The 20,144-nt window shown below is 49.2% G+C and overlaps 11 protein-coding genes across 11 annotated transcripts; 6 read left to right on the forward strand and 5 right to left on the reverse strand.

Annotated features, from left to right (window-relative positions):
• Positions 1–733: 733 nt before the first annotated feature.
• M437DRAFT_39927 (uncharacterized protein) lies at positions 734–1,399 on the reverse strand (the record flags this gene model as incomplete). The annotated part of the gene is made up of 1 exon (XM_041020100.1): positions 734–1,399. The coding sequence occupies one exon, from the start codon at positions 1,397–1,399 to the stop codon at positions 734–736; it is 666 nt and encodes a 221-aa protein (XP_040883217.1).
• A 159-nt stretch (positions 1,400–1,558) lies between these two features.
• Positions 1,559–2,773, forward strand: M437DRAFT_40259 (oxidoreductase-like protein; the record flags this gene model as incomplete). The annotated part of the gene is made up of 1 exon (XM_041020161.1): positions 1,559–2,773. The coding sequence occupies one exon, from the start codon at positions 1,559–1,561 to the stop codon at positions 2,771–2,773; it is 1,215 nt and encodes a 404-aa protein (XP_040883218.1).
• Positions 2,774–2,891: 118 nt separating this feature from the next.
• Positions 2,892–3,577, reverse strand: M437DRAFT_62423 (uncharacterized protein; the record flags this gene model as incomplete). The annotated part of the gene is made up of 3 exons (XM_041024073.1): positions 2,892–2,917; positions 2,950–3,112; positions 3,170–3,577. The coding sequence occupies 3 exons, from the start codon at positions 3,575–3,577 to the stop codon at positions 2,892–2,894; spliced, it is 597 nt and encodes a 198-aa protein (XP_040883219.1).
• Positions 3,578–3,835: 258 nt separating this feature from the next.
• Positions 3,836–4,295, forward strand: M437DRAFT_62424 (uncharacterized protein; the record flags this gene model as incomplete). Its single annotated transcript, XM_041024074.1, has 2 exons — positions 3,836–3,986; positions 4,021–4,295. 2 exons carry the CDS (start codon positions 3,836–3,838, stop codon positions 4,293–4,295), a joined length of 426 nt encoding a protein of 141 aa, XP_040883220.1.
• Positions 4,296–4,855: 560 nt separating this feature from the next.
• On the forward strand, positions 4,856–5,272 carry M437DRAFT_62425 (uncharacterized protein; the record flags this gene model as incomplete). Its single annotated transcript, XM_041024075.1, has 1 exon — positions 4,856–5,272. The coding sequence occupies one exon, from the start codon at positions 4,856–4,858 to the stop codon at positions 5,270–5,272; it is 417 nt and encodes a 138-aa protein (XP_040883221.1).
• Positions 5,273–5,571: 299 nt separating this feature from the next.
• On the reverse strand, positions 5,572–8,196 carry M437DRAFT_71816 (MFS general substrate transporter; the record flags this gene model as incomplete). The annotated part of the gene is made up of 5 exons (XM_041025740.1): positions 5,572–5,769; positions 5,826–6,581; positions 6,634–6,775; positions 6,828–6,907; positions 8,179–8,196. 5 exons carry the CDS (start codon positions 8,194–8,196, stop codon positions 5,572–5,574), a joined length of 1,194 nt encoding a protein of 397 aa, XP_040883222.1.
• A 2,361-nt stretch (positions 8,197–10,557) lies between these two features.
• Positions 10,558–11,397, reverse strand: M437DRAFT_71818 (pyridoxamine phosphate oxidase family protein; the record flags this gene model as incomplete). Its single annotated transcript, XM_041025741.1, has 2 exons — positions 10,558–10,908; positions 11,005–11,397. The coding sequence occupies 2 exons, from the start codon at positions 11,395–11,397 to the stop codon at positions 10,558–10,560; spliced, it is 744 nt and encodes a 247-aa protein (XP_040883223.1).
• A 294-nt stretch (positions 11,398–11,691) lies between these two features.
• Positions 11,692–13,719, reverse strand: M437DRAFT_80700 (amino acid transporter; the record flags this gene model as incomplete). Its single annotated transcript, XM_041027398.1, has 8 exons — positions 11,692–11,804; positions 11,863–12,259; positions 12,311–12,422; positions 12,476–12,815; positions 12,869–13,091; positions 13,150–13,198; positions 13,262–13,535; positions 13,581–13,719. 8 exons carry the CDS (start codon positions 13,717–13,719, stop codon positions 11,692–11,694), a joined length of 1,647 nt encoding a protein of 548 aa, XP_040883224.1.
• A 505-nt stretch (positions 13,720–14,224) lies between these two features.
• Positions 14,225–15,809, forward strand: M437DRAFT_71820 (FAD/NAD(P)-binding domain-containing protein; the record flags this gene model as incomplete). The annotated part of the gene is made up of 3 exons (XM_041025742.1): positions 14,225–14,502; positions 14,565–15,373; positions 15,427–15,809. 3 exons carry the CDS (start codon positions 14,225–14,227, stop codon positions 15,807–15,809), a joined length of 1,470 nt encoding a protein of 489 aa, XP_040883225.1.
• A 528-nt stretch (positions 15,810–16,337) lies between these two features.
• M437DRAFT_80702 (uncharacterized protein) lies at positions 16,338–16,620 on the forward strand (the record flags this gene model as incomplete). Its single annotated transcript, XM_041027399.1, has 2 exons — positions 16,338–16,410; positions 16,472–16,620. 2 exons carry the CDS (start codon positions 16,338–16,340, stop codon positions 16,618–16,620), a joined length of 222 nt encoding a protein of 73 aa, XP_040883226.1.
• A 931-nt stretch (positions 16,621–17,551) lies between these two features.
• Positions 17,552–19,896, forward strand: M437DRAFT_39877 (uncharacterized protein; the record flags this gene model as incomplete). Its single annotated transcript, XM_041020093.1, has 4 exons — positions 17,552–17,578; positions 17,640–18,021; positions 18,196–18,794; positions 18,850–19,896. Coding segments are annotated over 4 exons (2,055 nt in total), but the record flags the coding sequence as incomplete, so codon positions are not given.
• Between the last annotated feature and the right edge of the window lie 248 nt (positions 19,897–20,144).

Genomic DNA, 20,144 nt, shown 5'->3' on the forward strand with positions numbered 1-20,144 from the left:
GAGTTAACGAGGGAGTGGTAGGGCTGTACGAATGAAAAAGAGTGATATCACTGGTGAGACGAGGTCTCTTTCGCAAGACCGGTTCAGAGCAGCCAGACGTGTGTTGTTGGACCACCAGTAGTGCTTGTGACATGTTTAGTGATCAAGCTTCAACAATAGCCCAGAGCAGGAGTGTTTATAAGCTCGGAAAGTTTCGGTGAATGTGCCTCTGTTTACGCCGGTAGGTGAATGTCGGTATGCATGTTCACAACAAGATATCGTGATAGTATCTCGATGCTTGTCAGGCATTCTTCCCGAGTCAGCAACACTACAAGAGTCATGAGACCGAAAGTTCATGCGGGTGCAAAGTGGTCTACCGTGATAGCCTGGGTAAATGGAGAGGTGGGAGCGGGCCGAGCCCAAGTGTGCATGAACTATAGATCACCTGCTTCTTCGCATAGCGAAGCTCATGGTGTCATGTGCAAACTGCTGCGAACTGCTTTGATCTAGACAGACTGCGAAGTGAGAGAGATCAGCTGTCTCCAAACAAGGCTGTGTTGACGGCAGACGGCGAGGCGGGCCGTGTGTACTGTCAGATGTACATGATGTACAGCACACGTGGGGTTCTGAGAGTGATAGGATGATGCAAAGATCCGATTCGTCAGAAGCTGGCGGTCATGGGATTTGCGCTCCACGCGAGTGATAGTGGTCAGGTGAAAGATGAATGTTGTCGGTGGCGTGGAAGAATCGGCGTTCATCCAGCACCGAGATACTTGTCGACCTCGTCGTTGGAGTAAAACAGACTTTGCAGTCTTTCATGCTTCTTCTTGTTGTTCTGTTCGAGGTTTCGTATCTTTCCAGCGTCAAATCTCTCGACAGGCTTCGGGGGTTGTACAGACTTCCTCTTCTTCTTCAAGGTGGGTTCGTCGTTGTTGAGGTCGACGCCCAGACCGACAGTATCGCGCTTCTCTTTTGCTTTGATGGGATGTAGAATGCCCTCTCTTTGTGCGCCTAGACCGAGTCTCTCGTCGGGATTCCAGCCGTACGATTGAAGAATACTGAGACCTTTGCGGTTTCTGTCAACAGCGGACGGAGGGTGGGAATGTGGGAGGGCGATCTGGTGAACAAGAGAACTACAATGTTCTGCTTCGTCACCTTGAAATTGTGTTTTGCAAATGTCGCATGTTCTCAGGGACTCAGAAGAGGAGGAGGGCGGTGGCTCGGAAGAGGCTTTGGCCAGGACGATTTGCAGATAGCGTTCGCTGGCCGAGAGGTTCGAAGGAGTGGATGCGCCGGCAGGAGTGGTGGACTCATCGGTCGAAGAAGGCACGAAATGGACGCGCTGGCGTTTGATGCCCGCTCCAAAGTATCGCTGGTCTTTCAGCGGCACCTCGTAATATTCATCGTCGCTCTCTGACATGGTTGTGTGTAGAAGAAAGGGAAGGCGCAAGGAAGGCGCAACAACAAATGACGCTTGAAAGATGGCAGTCGCGACCCGGAGATTGCGGGGTTTAGATTGCGGCCACATTTCTCTCCTTTCTCTCGGTGGTCGCTCCTTCCTTTCTCGAATGTCATCAAAATGCCTGTTCCGCTAATTCAAAAGGCGATTTTGGATGGCCTGGACACGGTGCCCAACTCGGCCGTACTGCTCAAGCTCGTGCCTGTCGTGCTGGTCCTCTGGCTGGTCCGAAGATGGTTCCAAGGAGCTTCAAACACGTCCGAGAGGACCATGCACGGCAAGGTCGTCATGATCACCGGCGGCACGTCTGGTATAGGTGCTGAAGTTGCTCGCGATCTGGCCACGCGAGGCGCTCAGCTGGTCCTGCTTACCCAACACGCTCTGGACGACTTTTTCCTCGTCGAGTACATTGAAGAACTGCGCGACCGCTCCAACAACGAACTCATCACCGCCGCCCAAGTCGACCTCACTTCGCTCCACTCGATTCGCCAGTTCGCTACCAAATGGGTCGACAATGCTCCTCCCCGCCGACTCGACATGATCATCCTCTGCGCAAACACCCTGACTCCCAAGGGTGGAAAGATACAAAAGACTGACGACGACGTCGAGATCAACTGGGGCTTAAACTACCTGGCAAACTTCCACCTTCTCAGCATCTTGTCCCCTGCAATCCGCGCCCAGCCGCCAGACCGTGACGTCCGTATTCTCATGGCAACCTGCAGCGCCTACATCGGTGGAATCCTCCCTGTCACCGGCAACAAGGAAGCAAAGATCAGACAAAAGGAAAGAGCTGAGAAGTTCAACCCATACTCTGCCTACGCATCCTCCAAACTCGCCCTTATGACTTTTGCTCAATCCTTCCAGAAGCATCTTTCTGCTTACGCTCGTCCCGACAAGAATCCTATGAACGCAAGAGTCATCTTGGTTGATCCTGGTCAAACACGTACCCCTGGAATGCGCCGCTACCTCACTTGGGGTTCCATCACCGGTCTTGTCCTCTACCTCTTGACATACCCCCTGTGGTACATCATCCTGAAATCGCCCTCGCAAGGCGCTCAATCCTTCCTCTACGCTGCCATGGAGGCTCAATGGGGAAGAGGCAACGGCGGCTGGCTAATCAAAGAATGTCGCGAGATCGCTCCTGTTAGAAGAGACATGCTGGACGAAGAGCTACAAAAACAACTTTGGGAGTATTCCGAAAATATGATTCAAGAGGCTGAGAAGAGAGGCGCTAAGAAGAGGGCGGAAGCAAAGGCCGAGGAGAAAGTCAAGCCTGCAGAGCCCAAGAAGCCTGATGAGAAGAAGCCAGGCAGTAGAAGAACTAAGAAGGCTTGATTTAGATACAAGCACAAATAAAAGCATGCTGAATTCACCTTACAACATTACAATCAACCTAGTCACGGTGACAGTTGGACAATCATTACGAGTTGTTCAACGCCATTCTGTTATTTCCTCAATCGAAGCTTGAGCTGATTCTGCCTTATCGACTAGATACACAACATGAAATTCACATCCAGACTTTCTGATCTCCATCCCCACAACCCCTTCATCCAGGACCTTCTGACTCAATCCTGCAATCGCGTCTTCCACTCCACAACTCCCTTTAACCTCAATCAGCGGTCCAACTGCTTCTCCCTCTTTGTTCTTGACTATCACGTATACTTTTGGCATTTCCTGGTGCTTATATCAGCATGGAAGAGAGAGAGAGAGTGGTACAGGGAATATCTTTACCTGCAAACCTTCATCAATCATCTCAACCAACTGCCCCAAAAGCTCTCGTCCAGGATCATCGGGATAAATTTCCATCGCTTTTGCGTAGATACTCCGTTCGGTAACAAGCTCCTCGATATATCCTCCTTTGAGCAAGTCACGTAAATCGTCTTTTATTTCGTCTTGAATAGGCTTCAACCACTCTATAAACTTGCCGTCTATGATGGCGTTGGTTCGAATCATTCCTGCTGGTGTAGATGGGGATTGGGTGTAGGTATATCTTTCTATCAACGCTTGACCTAGCCATCCTTTCTCAAGATAACTGAGGTAGTTCTGTACTGCAGTGGAATTGCGAGCACCGCTTTGAAGGATTTCTTCGGCTGTGCAATGCAAGGGTTCGAGGAGGAGCATTGATTCTGGTAATTTCATGATGGTCGCGGGGATAGGCAGAGTGAACGTGGTGTAAGTTTGTGATGTTTTGCTTGTGGTCTTGGGACCTGTTTTCTGATCTAAATATTGTGGTTTGGCGTGACTGCTGCCTTACCTGCCTTTGAACCGTGCGGTTGCGACGCGTTCTCCCAACTTGCCAGCGCGAGCAACTTTTGTCTTTCGCTACGTTCCTTACCACTACTTGTTCTTATTCAGATATAATTGTAGGCAGCAGGAATTCTTTGAAATAGGACGTCAATGTTCACAGGCCGCGATCAACGAGCAACTTGGAAGAATATCCTGGAGTTCGAAGGAGTCCTCGAAAGTTTCCAAAGACTCGACCTACTGGTTGAGTCTAGCAATTGTACATATATGATCCTAATCCTCGAGCATGTCCGCGACATTAGTGGTGAGTTGCATGAACTATCGCAAAGCGAACGTAGGTAACTCGAATCGGTCATGTCGATCGTCGCCGCAGGCATCCGGATCGCTTGGGCAAGCCGACACATCTTACGGCCGCTCGAACGACGAAGAGCTCGATGTGACTTTGCTTGACGTCGAGAGCAGAAGTGATGGGCCAAGGTCTAGTGGAAAGAAGAGACTCGAAGGAGGTGATCGGCGCAGTCTCGGGAGTCGGAAGCGTCTTGTTCTCGGACCCTGCCCTCATCTCTTTCCCCTCTTCGTCACCTCGCAAACTGACTTTGGTCCTTTCGAATGAGACCAGGTAATTCTGTGACGACTGACAATCGCGGACCACGAGACACCATATCGAGGCTTCTGGTGCTAACGTTGTCGTATTGTATACGGCGTATCAGCGTCAGTCATAGACCATGTGACCGTATGCGTATCAAGACGACGATCTTGATGCGGGAATAAGCAGGACATATGACTTTTAGCACAACCAAGCATTCGGACAAGCTTCTACGCCGCTTCGATCATGTTGAGCGATTATTCCGGATGTTTCTCTTCCGTGAGAAGGCAAGGCTGGAACAACGCTTGACTATACAAAGCGAAGATAGCTGTATCCTATCATCTATGGGGATCTCCGCGCTGATCTTTCCTATCACTTGCGCGACCTGAATAAGATTCCAGACCTGGATCCTTTCCAGACTTTTGAGATGACACTAAACCAATAACTCTCTGGATCCTTCAAGACTCAAAGAAGAGCTGCAATAAAAGCCTCGTCAGTCCCTCCATCCATAAATAAGTCCCGCGCCATCACCGTCTCAGGCATAAGTACAAACATCTCGTCCTTCGCAACTACCATCACAGCAAACAATGTCTACACTCAACCCTCCCACTTTCCCATCTGAGCCCAAGTCGGCTTCAGACCCTACGACCACCACACCTGCTCAGTGTCAAAACTGCAAACCTGCACCCCTCTTCAGTATCAAGACCCTCAAAACCCTTTTCTGGTACATCTTGATCGGTTTTACATCCTCCGTTTTGCTTAATTACCTCGGCGTCAACGTCTCCACTCCCGCCAACGGTAATCCCAGATCCATCTGTCTCAGTCGGAACACAGGCAATCTATGCATGTCGTGGGCATCTTATCCCGGTAATGGACTCCCTGATGAAGCCTATGACACCATCACCCGGTTTTCCACTGATTGTGTTCATAATGGGGGGAGGACTGAGTTCAAAGCTACCATGGCCGATGGTGGTGTTTTGTTCATCTGTCAGCCATTGAGATGATGGATATGGCAAGAGCTTTGTTGGGAAGAAATCAATTACGGGTCTTGTTGAGTGTTGTTTGAACAGATATTGGAGCCTGTTGCTTGGTAGGACCAAGGATCCGACTCGTTCGACAAGTGGTGATGGACATGTTCGATTTGCGGGTTCTTGGACTTTTGTTTGCCTCTAGGCCTTCTATTGGGCTGCCGCCAATGATCCAACTATGCATGTCTCACCCTGTCGCTATGGTCCACATTCTGTGCTCAACTCCATTCGTCGCCCCCAATTGACCCATACGTATGCCAAGTGGAACTTACACATCAAGCAACAAGCTTGTTAGGAGCAAACATATACCTAGCACCGACCGCAACAACAGAACCAGCCATCATGACAGAAGCACTAAACACGATTCCCTGCTCATAACCAGGATAAGCCGCAAACAGCGCACCGATAATAGGTCCACCTGCCAAAGCAGAAAAGCCAATGAGGAAAACTGCTTGGCCGAGATAGGTCCCTATCTGCCCAAACGTGTTAGCAGAGAAAAAAAAGTCAGAGTCATAAAGTGCAAACTTGCCTTGCTGGGATGATCTGCCATTTGCGCAATCACTGGGAACATGAGAGCGATGATCAAACCACTCGTAGCTCCAAACAAAAGTGAGAAAATGATCAAACCCGCTGTGGAAGTAATGGCTAGCCAGCAGTAAAGAAGCAGTGCAGAAGCAAAGCAAGCAAACACCATAGCATTGAACGCACCAAAGTAGAGTGCAACAAAGCCACCTGCCACACGACCTATAAGAGATCCAGCATTGAGAAATGCAAACAGGTAATTAGCCAGATGCGGTGATACACCATGAGCCAAGCCATAATCAGCAACAAAGAAGTACGGAGACCAGAAGCCTAGGATGACGAGGAACATGGCGACGACTATGATCGAATAGGCTGGTTTCTTGAATGCCTCGGGGAGTATCAAACTGCCCTTTCTTCTGATGTTCAAGGGGCGGAGCGTGACAGCGGCTATACCCAGCAAGAACAGGCTTAGGAAGCCGCAAACACGTTGAGCCCATCCAAAGCCAATGCTTGGGATCAGGTTATTCAAGATGATGGGGTAGATGATGCCACCAAGCGGAGATCCGCTGGATGCTAGAGACATGGCCAGAGCGCGCTTCTTGGAGAAATAATGACCGACGACAGAAAGAGCTGGAGCATAGATGAGGCCGGAAGAAATCCCAAGAAGAATACCTTGACACAGGAAGAACTGGTAAAACTTGGTGCAGAGACTGGTGAGCATCATGGCAATGACCAAAGACAGCGAGAAAGGCCAGATGATCACCTATCGACAGAATCAGAAGAAAGTCATAATATTGAAGAGGAATGAGACTTACCATCGGACCGTAGCGATCGCTGATGGGACCTGAAATTAGAGTGGCTGAGAGCTGGACCCAGGCTTGAATGGAGCCTATCCAAGCAACAGTAGAGGGAGAATAGCCGTGGAGGTAGGTCTTCAAGTAGTAGGTTTCGTAGACACTGCAGCAGGTTAGCAATCGAGCGCAAGTCACAAACATATGAAGAGTCATACCCGAATGTGTTGACTATATCGAAAGAGGCGAAGGCGACACACCAGCATCCCAAGACTACAAGCCAAGCTCGGGTGCCACCCTCCGCATAGGAAGGCCCGGGTGTGGCAGGTGAGGAAGGGGCTGACTCTGATTCTTGCTTGCTGCTCTCGACATCCTCCGCAACAGGCAGACTTGCTTGACTCTTTTGAGAATTTGAAGAAGAGGTCATGATAATGGTGTTAGTCGTAGAGCAAACAGGTGAATTGTGGTTTGATGTGTCGATGCAGGCAGTAGCAGACTAGACTAGCTTTATACCAAAAGCACATTTCAGCATGCTGCAGGATTCTGATACAGAAGTCACATAATAGCTACTATCTCCGACGAGTTGTTGTTTTGAATGGCTCTTTGGTAGTCGGATATATTCGAAGATGGTCGGAGATATTCGGGCATCTGATCGGACTTGAACATCTCCGACCATCCTGCTAACTTCTTCAGTCAACACTTCATTCCACACAATTTCTTCTGTCGTACAGACCAAGTCGAGCGGTTATATTCGGACATTGTGACGATGTCGGCCAGAAGCGACGTCGGACAAAGCGCTGGTGCTACGGCTGAGTCGCCCGATAAGAGAGCTCGCAGACGGCGACTGCCCTTAAGCTGTGGTGAATGCAGGTCAAAAAAAGTAGACAGCATTGCGCAATCACCGGTTTTGACCCAATCCGACTGACTTTTTTTAGCTTTCATGCGACCGTAATTGGCCTTGTCAACGCTGCTCGCGGGCAGGTCGTCAAGATCAGTGCGCCTATGACACGCCCACGGGTCAGCCGCCTGTGCCTAGTCAACGATCACAACATCAAAGGCATGCGAAACAGAATGACAGCGAGGAAGTTCGCCGTTTGCGAAAAGAGATAGGCAGTCTGAGGAGCCTCACGTCTCAGCGCCAGCTTGAGCCAAATCATGCTAATGCCGAAGCGAGCACTCAAGCCAAGCTCGATTATACTTCCACCATGTCATCACGGACCGCGAGCGATACGGTCGATTTCCAGTCAGATATCTTGAGGAACGCATCCTCTTTCCAGCATCCAAAGTATCGCTCTCCTCAGGGCTACTACTCTAAGCACTCTCTTTTCAAGTTCTTCACAGAGGTACAGGTCAATTTCGAAAATCTCGGTGATGCAAACAACTAACCTTACGCTGTAGATCACTCAATTCGTCCCTTTCATCACTGAAGTCACGGAGGAATATCTTCGTCCAGCTGGCGTAAAACTCAAGAAACAGAAAACGCTCATCTCCAAGGATGAGAACCTGACTCTTGACGCTTTGCTTCCTCCACAAGCTGATGCCGATTCGCTGGTGGACTTCTATCTTGACAGTTACGAACATCTTCATCGTATCGTTCATGTGCCTACCTTCAGAAAGGAGTATCATGGTTTCTGGTCATCAGATCAGTCGCGCTCACCAGCTACTGCTGCTCTGGTTATGTCCATTATGGCCATCTCCGCGAGCGCCCCGCCTATAGGGGACCGTTATCAAGACATGGCTCCACGCTGGGCCGTAGCGATCGACGAGTGGCTGCGACAACAGAGTCCAAAACGCTTCGAACTCATTCACTACCAGGTACTGTGTCTGAGCTATCTAGCTAAACGAATGAATCAGATTCACAAAAAGTTGTTCTGGACAGAGTCAAGCAACCTTCTACAAAGAGCCATCCTGGATGAGCTACCTTGTACTGACTCAGTACGCCGCTCGGAAAATGTCTTCCAAGTCGAGATGAGGCGTCGTGTCTGGCATGTGATACGCGAGCTTGAGCTTCAGAACTCATATGAGTTTGGTCTGCCGACTCTTCTTCACAACATTGACTGTAACCTTGGAGCGCCTGCCAACGTTGAGGACGAGGATCTTGATGAGTATTGTACCCGAATCCCAAAGTCCAAACCAGCGGACCACTATACTCAAAATTCATATCAAATCATAAGCGCACGCAGCTGGCCACTACGTTTAGAGATATCTCGACGCTTGTCCAGTCCCGCCATCGCTGATCCCATAACCTACGATGACGTTCTTCGGTACACACACCAGTTGACTGGTGAGATTACCGAGCTTCCAACCTGGGATACATCCTCTCATCAAGGTCTTCCCACGGTCGTCAATGGGTTTCTGAAGTTCCAACTCATGGAGTGTGTCCTTGCTATTCATCGACCATACCTCGGGAAGGACGGCTCGAAATTCTGGCTCTCGGGGAACATCTGTCATCAGATGTCTCGAGAGATGCTTTTGCTGAACTGTCAGATCAGCGATCTAGGTCTTCAGCCTCTGACTCGTTTGCGCGAAGATCTGATGTTGGCTTCGTTGACCCTAACACGAATCATGTTGTTGCAAAACCCAAGTGAGTTGTCCCTGTGATCCTACGAGAGCATAGCATACTCAAGCTTTCAGATTCCACCAGTGTCGTAATAAGTTGCTCCAGCTCTGACATTGAGCTCATGGAACGCAGTCTGGCCATAGCAGCTGAGAGATCTTTGCGCTGTAGCAAGGCCGAGCCTTGGTGCTTCATCTCAATCAATGCTGCTATTTCGTTGATCAAAGTCCATCTAGGAATCATGGACCGACTAACCGCGAAATACTCCTGTGCACAAGCTTTCTTAGATCTACACAAGCAGCAATCTGCGAGCCAAACACAACAATTGACTGCTCAATCTACTTCACATGATACTAGAACGGTGGGTTGTGTATCAACAAAGAAGCCATCTCGGCATTCAACTTGGAAACTGACCAAGCCTTGTACTAGGAGTTACATGCGGGCATCGATGCTTCGACTCAACAGCTCAGTGACATTCCGCCATATATAGCATGGCTTGATGGCGACATCTTTGATGTGAGTGTTGTCAGAAAACAGTGCTGCTTCGCTCTGCTGATTGCTGATACCATGTTGCAGTTCGGATTGGAAGCACACAACCTTGACATGAATGTCAATGGAATATGGCAAGATATGGCAACAGATCCGTGAAAGTCTCGCTCTTCAAGGTCGCCCGGAGACTGAATAAGGCAAAGAACTCTTTCAAAGTATCGTGGTCCAAGTTCGCAAGAGATGTGGTTACCTTTTCGGATACTTACTTGAACAATCACGTTGGATTCTAGTCAAGCTCCGCGCGAAATTTTGGGAGCCAAATTTATGGTACCGAAGAGATCTTGACTGCTGTTCCAGAATCAGCATCAAAACATGAAGGATGACAGAAGAGAAAGGCTTGAGAGGCAAATGTATGGCAAGGAAGCGACGAAGCACAGACGGCATACCATGAGAAGGAATCTCGATCTTCCTAGTCAGATCACCGGAGCATCCCGCATCTTGGCTGGCTATTCTGTCATTCCTCATGACGTGAAGAAGGAGTAACCTGAACTTCAACGAACAACCGATGTTAGTGAAATGCTTGCAGCTACCCCGTCTAGGCGTCGAAGCTTTTTGACTAAAAGACAATCGAGAAATATGTCAGCGAGGATAACTTTATCACATCAGACCAATACCACAATGCTTCATCGGAGTGACAATCAACAAACAATGAAAAGTGTTGTCTTGTTTCTAATTCTTCCTGCGGAAGTCATCAATACATGAAAGTGATGCGGTGTTGGACACAATGACCAAACAAAGCAAGCAATCTTGGGCATAGTGAAACTGGGACAATTTGGCTGTTGTCCCCAACAGCTTGCAGGCCTCGAGAAGAAAACGCAAAGACAGCTGAATCTGCCTCTCCCTCATCTCCAATCCGCCAACACGCCATTAATCCTCACACCAGCCAAATGTAAGAGATCGATAACCACAAACGCCAGAACAAATCCAATCACCAAAGCATCCATCTGATGCCAAAGCCTGGTTAGGTATGCTTTGGTCTCACCTATCCAAAGCCTTTCACCTCTTGTTCTTCTGCCTGCTTTAAGTCCAGGTAGACCGTCTAGACTGTATGCATTGTTCTTGGCGCGATAATCTACCATTTTGTTGTCGGACACGGTTTTGCCTGCCCAATGACCGAGAGTTTCGCGATCCAAGAGACCTTTTTGTTCTGTCTCTGAGAGTTGCGGTACGCCATAGCCGCAAGAAGTTTGGACCTGAAAGATAGACCAATGGTGTCAGTTTCGAAGCCGACAACAACTGCCTTTGCAAAAGAGGACGATATTCAAAAGTCTTGGAAAAGAAACACATACCTTGAAAATATCCAACACAATAACCGCCCTAGCCCCCACCGGCACCTCCATTCCCATCTGCCTAGTCAACATTCCAAACTCCTCATCCCAAAACTCCACCACCCTACCCTTACAAAACAATCTCAAAATCCTGGGTACCTTTTCAAAAGAACAGAACATAATCGTACAACGACCATTTTCGTACAGGTGAGCGATGGTTTCGGCGCCAGAGCCAGTAGCATCAATGTAAGCTGCTTTGTTTGAATCTAGTATGGAAAAAGTGGTTGATGGAAGACCTTTGGGCGATATGTTGACGTGGTCACCGTAGCGGGGTGCGGAGGCGATGTAGAAGAGGGGTTGGGACATGCACCAATCGCTGAGGTCTGGAGACAGTGATTTGTAGAATTTCACCATTGTGATTCACGATAGAGAGTTAAGCACAGATGTTAGAACTGAAGATTGACTGATGCGATGATGTTGGTATGGTCGAAACATGATGACTCGAAGTGAGTCACCCCCGCTTTTGCTCGGATGCGGCTGTTGCGGACGTTGGCATCTCGCGATCCTTTGTTCTAATCAGGAAAATGTTAGGACGTTTCACATGATCAAGTATTTGACTATTAGTGAATATGGCCAGATGATAACGGATCTTTGACGAAGATGGATCCTGGGAGCTCTTTCCGACATTGATGATATATATATACCATATCACATCTCTCCGAACACACCTAATTCTGGACCTTTGTAGTGTATTCTAGCCCAGAAGAACCAGTTGAGAGCAATAAATATACCAATCACACCTATCACAGCAGAAGAGTAATCTAAGAGTTGGTTAGCAACGTAATCGCAATAAACAGCAAGAAACGAAAGCTAACTTACTCATATTCGAGCCCGTCACAGGTAACACAGCTGGAAGATCCCAAAAGATCAGACAGATCAGGGCGAAGCCGACAGTGAACAAGTTGGCGATCCATCCGAAAGCATGCGGCAACCCGAAGGTGAGTGAGTGGGGTAGCAGTCGAGCAGGCCTCCCTCTAGCAAGCAGCAAGGCAGCAGGAAAGGCGAATGTGACAAGTTGCAAGATGGAACCAACGCCGATGAACGCATTGAATGCAGTCGAGGAGCCCAGGTAGACGCAACCTATGATAAAAACGACAAAACCGTTTGCCCAAAGTGCCCAGATGGGGGCTTCATGGCGAGCATTCATAGTGGACAACTTGGAAGAAAAGATCAAGCCCGTGTCGCGGGCGAAGGCCCAAGTAAGTCTTGAGGCAGTCTGTAAAAGAATGGTCAGAAGATGTCATAGAGTGCTGCGGACAAAACATACTTGCTGGCAACCGGCCAGAGCCATCAACGCTCCGACGAAGAAGAAGGCCACGAATGCGTCTGCTGCAACCTTTGATCGCATGGCTTGACTCCACAATTCGAGAACAGGGAATCTTTGTCGACGATCAGCAACAATATCCTTGTCCACAAAGCTGATTGTACGTACCCTGTTGGTGTTGACGCAATTGCGGTAAAATCTTGTGCAGAGTACATGGCTGCAACCGAGATGACGAAAGACGTCAAGAAGCCAAGCGACCATGTGCTCAGTAAAGCCCTCGGGACAGCTTCCCTGGCATTCGTGGCTTCTTCAGCCAGGTGTATAGCTCCATCGAGACCTCCATACATGTAGCCTGGCGTAAGAAGACCAATGAAGAATATGACCCCACGATTGCTCCATCCACTGCCATCAAGAAAAGTGACCCAGACCGACTCAGTCGACTGATGTGTAGGTGCGCGGACTAGCGAGATGATCGTGGCAGCAAGAAATGCGACGAGAGACAGAGCAACTGGAACTAGTCAGCGAGCAGGTCATTTGTGATCCGGTTCCAGCTATACTCACAGAAACAATTGAATGTCCACATAGTACGGCGTATCGTATAAATGTTGTGAAGAAGACACAAAAGGTTCACGGCTTGGTAAATCAGAAATACATGCCATGCCTTGAGGGAGAACGAGGGGTCATGGTGAATGACCAGCGCCATTAAAGCTTGGGGCGCAATGACAGCTACGCCGGCAGAAATGGAAATCCATGAGAAGATGTTGATCATTCCGCACGTGTAGCTCTGCAAGATATTAGCAGGATGCTTTAGAAAGAACAGTACATCATGAAGATGGACTCACCAGACCTCGAGCCCACAACTTTGGAGCCACGATAGCTGTCCAATGATACCTGGTTTTACTGCAGTCAGACTTTACAATCATTGACTTGTCACCGTAGAGATTGCTGACTTACTGGCCACCAGCTGAAGGATGTAAACTCGCTAGTTCTGCGAGAGTGTAGACAATGAACCCATACATGATGAAAACAAGCCATAGTCCATAGAGGAGGTTTGGCGAGCCCCCTTGAATGATCACGAAGGCTAGTGTGGACATGACACCTACCCAGCTGTTGCAGATGCTCCAGCCTACAGAAGCCGTTTCAAGCATACTGATATGGCGAGTAGCCTCACTGACATGACCAACTCGACATGACTCAACGTCAGTTCGTGACTGACTTGTCGTAGCGACTGCTTGGGGTCAGCTAGGGTGAGTATGAATTCATGCAAACTTACGTTGTAGCTCTGGAAAGGTCTTGTCCATCTTGGCCAGTACAGTCGCTTCTTCTGAGTTCTCTTCTGACATGCTGGTAGACGAAATAGAGATGGACAAATATGCTGGTAATTCTGACCAGTGACGAGGAGAATCGTCCATGATGTCGCCTGAATTTTATAGTCCATCCTGGACAAGTAGCTGTCCTATCGCAGCTGGAGCAGGACGCGTATCTCGGAATCATGCGGGGTCGCATACTTCTTGCCTATCTCCAGGCTTGTATCTCTGATAGATTCCAAGGTACAAGCCACAAGTCATCTGGCGGACGCAGTGACGAAGAGAGTTTAGGACCGGGAACGAGAAGCATCCAACGCACGGACCACGGCTAGATAGTCCAAATTGGGAAGTTTTTGGCTTTCCCAAAGCAGAAGTCCTTGCCTTTGGCGAGGATACAGCTCCCGCCAAGATCGAGCAGTACTGCAGTGATACTGATGTGGCGGCGATCTTCGCCACTCGAGACATCAGCGCCGTGCGATGCATTCCCAAGTGATAATCAGAGCTGTTGCCCGCTTAATGCGAGCTAAGTTTGTACTTCGCAATTTTACAGTACTTGAAGTGCTCTGCACCAATATTGAATTTCTTTGAGTCTCACTCGTGTACCACAACCATGACTCACTCGAAGGAAGGTCATCAATACGACAGCACTGGCATACACCAAGGTCTGAGAACAGATGCTGTTGTTTCAAGCACTGTGAACGCAAAAAGCTCGTATGATGTGATCGTGATTGGCTCAGGATTCTGCGGCCTCGTTGCCGCGAGGAATCTTGCCCTCGATCGCAACTTGCGTGTTTTGCTTCTCGAAGCTCGTGACCGCATCGGTGGTCGTACATGGACGGCTAAAGCATGGGGCGAGGAGTTTGAGATGGGCGGAACTTTTGTGCACTGGTATCTTGACATCTGCCAACACTTTTACTGTCCTAGGGCATCTGACTAAAAATCTGAGCCAGGCATCAACCTCATTTCTATGCCGAGATGCACCGACATGGTCTGGAGAAGCACTTGAAGATGTCAGCCGGAACGACGGCTACGGACACCATCTTATACAAGCCTCGAGGATCGAATGTGACGATGCTTGACGTGGCCGAATACAATCCCAGGATTGCGAGAGTTGCCGAAGTTTTCTTCGGCATTGACGGCATGACTCCACGCGAAGTTATGCCCTATCCTCATGAGCCATTCAGGCCTCAACCCTGGCATAGATACGACCTCATGAGTTGCCAAGATAGGCTTGATCAGCTTGACATCCCTCAGGAGGACAAAGACCAGTTTATCTGCCACACAAACTCGTTCGGAAGTTCTACGGCCTCAGAAATTGCTTGGACAGATGCACTGCGATGGTATGCTCTAGGCGGCTATAGCCTGCAAACCATGTATGATGCCGCTGCGTGCTTCAAGCTTGGTCAAGGTGGCATGACGAACCTGGCCCGTCACATCTTGGAGGAGTATAATGGAGACAGACTCTTGAGCAAGGTGGTGGACTCAATCAAAGAGACGAAGAATGGGAAGGTCACAGTCTCTTGCGCTGATGGGTCGAGCTACAGGGCACGCCGAGTTGTGTGTACCATTCCTCTGAACTGCCTCTCCGATGTCCAATTTGATCCACCTCTGTCTCTCGCAAAACAGAGCGCCGCTCAAGCAGGCCACACCAATCTCGGCGAGAAGTATCATTTTGTCCTCAACGAGATCCAAGGGAATTGGTTCGCAAACACGACCGACATAGAGTGTGACTTCCTTTTTGGTCTCAAAGATCATGATGGTCAGTAATCTCGATCCTGGCTCAGAACGATGATCCAGGACTAACAGCCCCAGGTACTCAATCTGCGAACAGAAATGGTTCAATAGCCATGATGTTCGGCCAGACCGGAAAGCTGACCGATCCGACCAAGAGCGAGCATGTCATCAGCGAGTTCAAGAAACTCCAACCAAGTGGTGATGTGCGCGGTTATGTTTCACACACTTGGTCTGAAGATCCTTATGCCAAAGGCGCATGGTTCTGTGCATTCCCTGGTCAGGCCACCAAGAGCTTGAAAGCACTGCAGGAACCTCATGGAAGAGTCTTTATGGCAAGTGCCGACTGGGCACAGGGATGGCGTGGATTTATCGACGGTGCCATTGAGCAAGGAGCCCGGGCTTCCGCAGTCGTGAAGTTCGCATTGGAGCAGGAAGATTGTATCTCAGCTCCTAAGCTCTAGGTGAATGTAGCCCTACTCGAGTATCATCTTCATTATTCTTTTCGCGTTCCGTTTTGCCTCTGTCATGTGATTTCATGATTTGATCCATCAATATGTCATCTCGGTGAATTGTAACCACTCGCACACGATTTCCGTGAGACTAGATTCCACGTATGATGTCAAAGAGTGCGCCCTCAAGCTCGCAGGGAATTCCACTCTACCAGACAACATCGACTTGCTATAATCAATGCATGAGGATCCTTCGCCAGGATATCCTGCCATGTCCACTGGTTGCTAGTGACTGAAAGCAGAGCGAGGACGTTGCGTGGGTGACTTCTTGCGATAGGATACTGAGAGTCAGCACAGATAATCTTCGAGTCCGGCAGATGGCTAGCCTGGGACTTCCGCATTAGGAAGTGTGAGCCTAGATACCGCATCACCTCCACAGTGTGCCGAGCTCAAAAAGAAAGACAAACATCATTTCAGCGCCTGCCTTTCTCATTGAAACGCCTCCCAAACCATTCTCCGCAACAAATCCTGACTGTTAAGATGGTTGTTGATTACAAGTCCGCGACGGAGCGATTCAAAATCCCAGATCAGATCAACAACTACGTCTTCTGGAGTAAGTCATTACTATCCTTTCCACAGAATGTGAACATGGAATCTAATTTTGTCACGCGAAGGTGATATCTTCAACACAGCAGACACGACCTTGAAAGACCCATTGGCCGGCATCTGGTTTCGCATAGAGCAAGGTCCACCAGTAGGACCCGGAGTCCACGGCTATGACGAGGCTGGCGTGGTTTGGGAAGGTGTGTATCCTCTCCAATGAGAAACTTCGTGCTGTTGCGATTACTGAGCAAAGTACAGGTACGGTGACTCTAAGTGATGGAAGCGGAAGAAAGAGAACGCTGGGACCAGGGGATAGCTTTTTCATCCATCGCGGAAGCACAGTCAAATTCTCGTCGGAGAACTACGGGGTCTGCTTCAAGTGTGCGGCCAGACCGAAAGGCAAGCTGTGAGTAACGGCTTGGACAGCAGTCGAGATCTAGTCCTAGAAACCTCTGACAGGTGGCTGTTACCCAAGTTCACCTATGTTCAGATAAGGCGTAGCTTGATAATGGGAACGGTCGAGACAGTACGGAGCTGCGTACCAAAACTGCTTCCACCCTACTATAGGTTGCCAAGAAAGCCTGCTGATCAGCGTAGTCAGCTTTGTATACGGGTTTCACTACTCTTTTGGCAAAAGATCTAACCAAAAAGCAGTTCTTTCACCTTATCTTTCACTACGCTTCCCTTGAACCGGGAATTTACGAAAGATTACGGAACCCAGAGGGGTGCAAGCACTTTTGGTACGCAGCTTCGTAGTGACAGCAGAGAACGATAGTCCTATCAAGAATGACATTGAGCGTTGGAACAGAAGCAGCTATCAGAGGCGCGTAGATAAGCGTTATCTCTTGGCAAGTTGATACGTGCAGCAGTTTGTATTGTTTGCCTCGCCCTCAATTGCGGGGATAAGAATTGGAAGGCTCCTGTCAAGTTCCAATTCCAGACCACAATTACCCCACTTGGGAGGCGCTGCTCACTCAGATTCAATAGTCTGTACAGATTGACCTGCGGTCCTTGTTCGCCTGCATGGCGGTATTCCCGACGACTGGAGCATAAATCTCCAACCAAGTGGACAAATGCCCAAACACGCACGAAGTCGAGGTCAGTAGATTCCCAATCAGAACAAGGAGCGACGACTGACGCTGCGGGGAAAAGACGGATGTGCGAACTGCAAGCAAAAAGTGATTCTACAAAATCCGGTCTCTATCAAACTTGGCCTCATGACTCTGACCATCCCTCCAGCGCATCAAATGTGACGAAACACGACCGCAATGTAAAAATTGTATTGACAGACGTCTCAAATGTCCTGGCTTTGTTCGGCAGCTCAAATGGAAACCGATCCCTGCTTTTATAACCGCATCGACATGTGGGTCCCAGGACTCTCAAGAAACTTCTCCTGGTTGTGGCATTTCACCCGGTGAGATCAACATCTCGGGCCAGGATGTGTCTGAAGCGCAAAGAGTACAACTATACTCTTCCAATGCAGCTGAAAAGCCAGCCCAACCACCCAGACCGAGAGTGCATTCGCTGCCATCAGGCTCGGAGGATACTTTAGATCAGCTTGGGTCCACGCAAGGCCCGGACAAGCAATACTTAACGGCCCCTTTCTCTCATCAAGGTCGGGGTCAGACTGATATCTCGACTTTTCCCATGCCCACGTTTGAGTCAGCCGGATCAAATTTAGCGTGCTTTGGACAAGACTCTTTGTCTGGTTTTACACCATCTAATGATACGTCCTCCCCTGACCAACAGCTCTACCCACCATCGATCGACGACACATGGGCTCATGTATTCCAAGAAGTGGCCACTGTCGCATCGAAAGACACGCAGTCACCTGCCAAACAGTTGTCTGAAACGTTGGCGCATCTCGATGACACCTGGCTATACGAATCAACCAATCTCGCCTCGGTCACCGATCTACCTGGCATCAACAATACCGCTGAGAAGTTCAATCACGAAACCACACAGCCGGCCCAGTCAGACCCCTGGAAAACGTCTTTTTCCACTATGCCGCTGCCTAACAATGCGCTGCTCGATTCAGAAACGAAAAATGCCTTGACAACACATTACTTTGACTTCATCTGCCAGATAGTGTCATGCTTCGATTCTCATGAGAGTCCCTTCCGTGCTGATATCCCTCAAAAGATGCTTACTTGCGAGTACATACATGACTGCGTTGTTGGTATGTCAGCAGCACATCTGGCCAATTCCGTATCGGGGATGGACAACATAGCTCTGCGTCATCAGAATCGAGCCATGTTCGCGCTTTCATCAGTCATTGATTCCTTGTTTACCTCAAGAGACGGTGGGAGTAAGCAGTATTGGCTATCATGTTCGTCCACAAGAACTACCAGATATCACGCACTTCTGGCGTGTCTCTTGCTGAATATGAGCTCGGTAAGCACATCGGAGGCAAGTGCCTGTAGAGATGAATCTACTGACAATATCAAAGGCTTGGTATGACTCTTCTTTGACGGGTCTCACGCATCTGTTTGGAGCACGCCTGCTATTTCAAGCATGGATAGTCGATGAAGGGTTGAAAGTTGGAGGAGATCAGCCTTCGCTGTTGACACGCGAGCAGAGTTTTATCGTTGGTGCAATGGCGTTTCTGGAATGTCTGGCATCTATCATCATCGACCAACCAATTGACGTCTTGAAGTATCTGCAGCCATTCGCCAACGTCGCTGAGGGTCAACGGATTTATCCAAATCCTTGGACCGGCGTCAGCACACCTCTGTTCATCATCCTGGCCGAGGTGGCTACACTCATAAGACAGAAGCGAAACCTCAAAGCCTTGAGCTCTGCTGAATCACCAGCCGACTCATTGTCTGGATTAGATGAAAAAATGAACAAGCATGCTGCTCAGCTGTTTGCTTCGGCACTCGCGCATCGCACTCCTGCTAGGGCGAAAATGGAAGAGACTAAAGATTCGAAAACGCCTTTGGATCATCTCATCGGCATGGATTGCATCTTCCGCTTTGTAATCCTATTAGAGCTCTCGCAAATCTTCCCTGACGTTGTCCTGAGTAACGACACCCAGATTCTCGACACGACGGAAACACAACGAGAAGCTGAGAAAGTGGCACTGAATTTTGCTATAGCGGCCCTGAGATTGATCTCCGACTTACCAAAGACGTCTGGAACGTTAATAATGTTGACCATTCCTCTTGTATCTGCTGGAAGTACTTTGCAGAACCTCGAAAGCTATCATTGCGATTACAATTTCGACTCTAGTTCGTTCAGCGGCTTACGCAAGGATGTGTCAGATCTCATCAACCAGCCGCTCCCGATAGCTGCATGGCGGGATCAAGTTGAGCTGCGAATAGCGCAACTGGAACGCCGGGTGGGTCTAGCGCCGGTGCGCAGGATGAGAGAACTTTTGGAGGCCGTTTGGCGACAGGCCGATGAGACAGACGTGAGTCGCGGATACTCGTTGCGAAAGCATGTCCACTGGATGGACGTAATGATAGACGAGAAGCTGGAGACGCTCATGGGATGAGACATCGCAGAACTCGGTCGAGAATGTTGATGTAGGGAGACGCATCTTCGAAGTGCCCTTCCAACTCTGCTATATGCCTGGAACCAGACCCCGCCCCAAAGAGCCAAAAGCCTCACCACATGATCACCGCCCAGAACTCAGGTAGTCACAAGCGCCAATGCTTTCAAAGTCTCAAGATCTTACCGCAGCTTCCGAAAACAGGCCCCAGTCCGACTTCCCAAGCAATTCTTCGGATAATCAGGCAGTAC

The sequence above is a fragment of the Aureobasidium melanogenum genome (assembly GCF_000721775.1).
Source record: "Aureobasidium melanogenum CBS 110374 unplaced genomic scaffold scaffold_2, whole genome shotgun sequence".
In the NCBI taxonomy this organism is placed as follows: Eukaryota; Fungi; Ascomycota; class Dothideomycetes; order Dothideales; family Saccotheciaceae; genus Aureobasidium; species Aureobasidium melanogenum.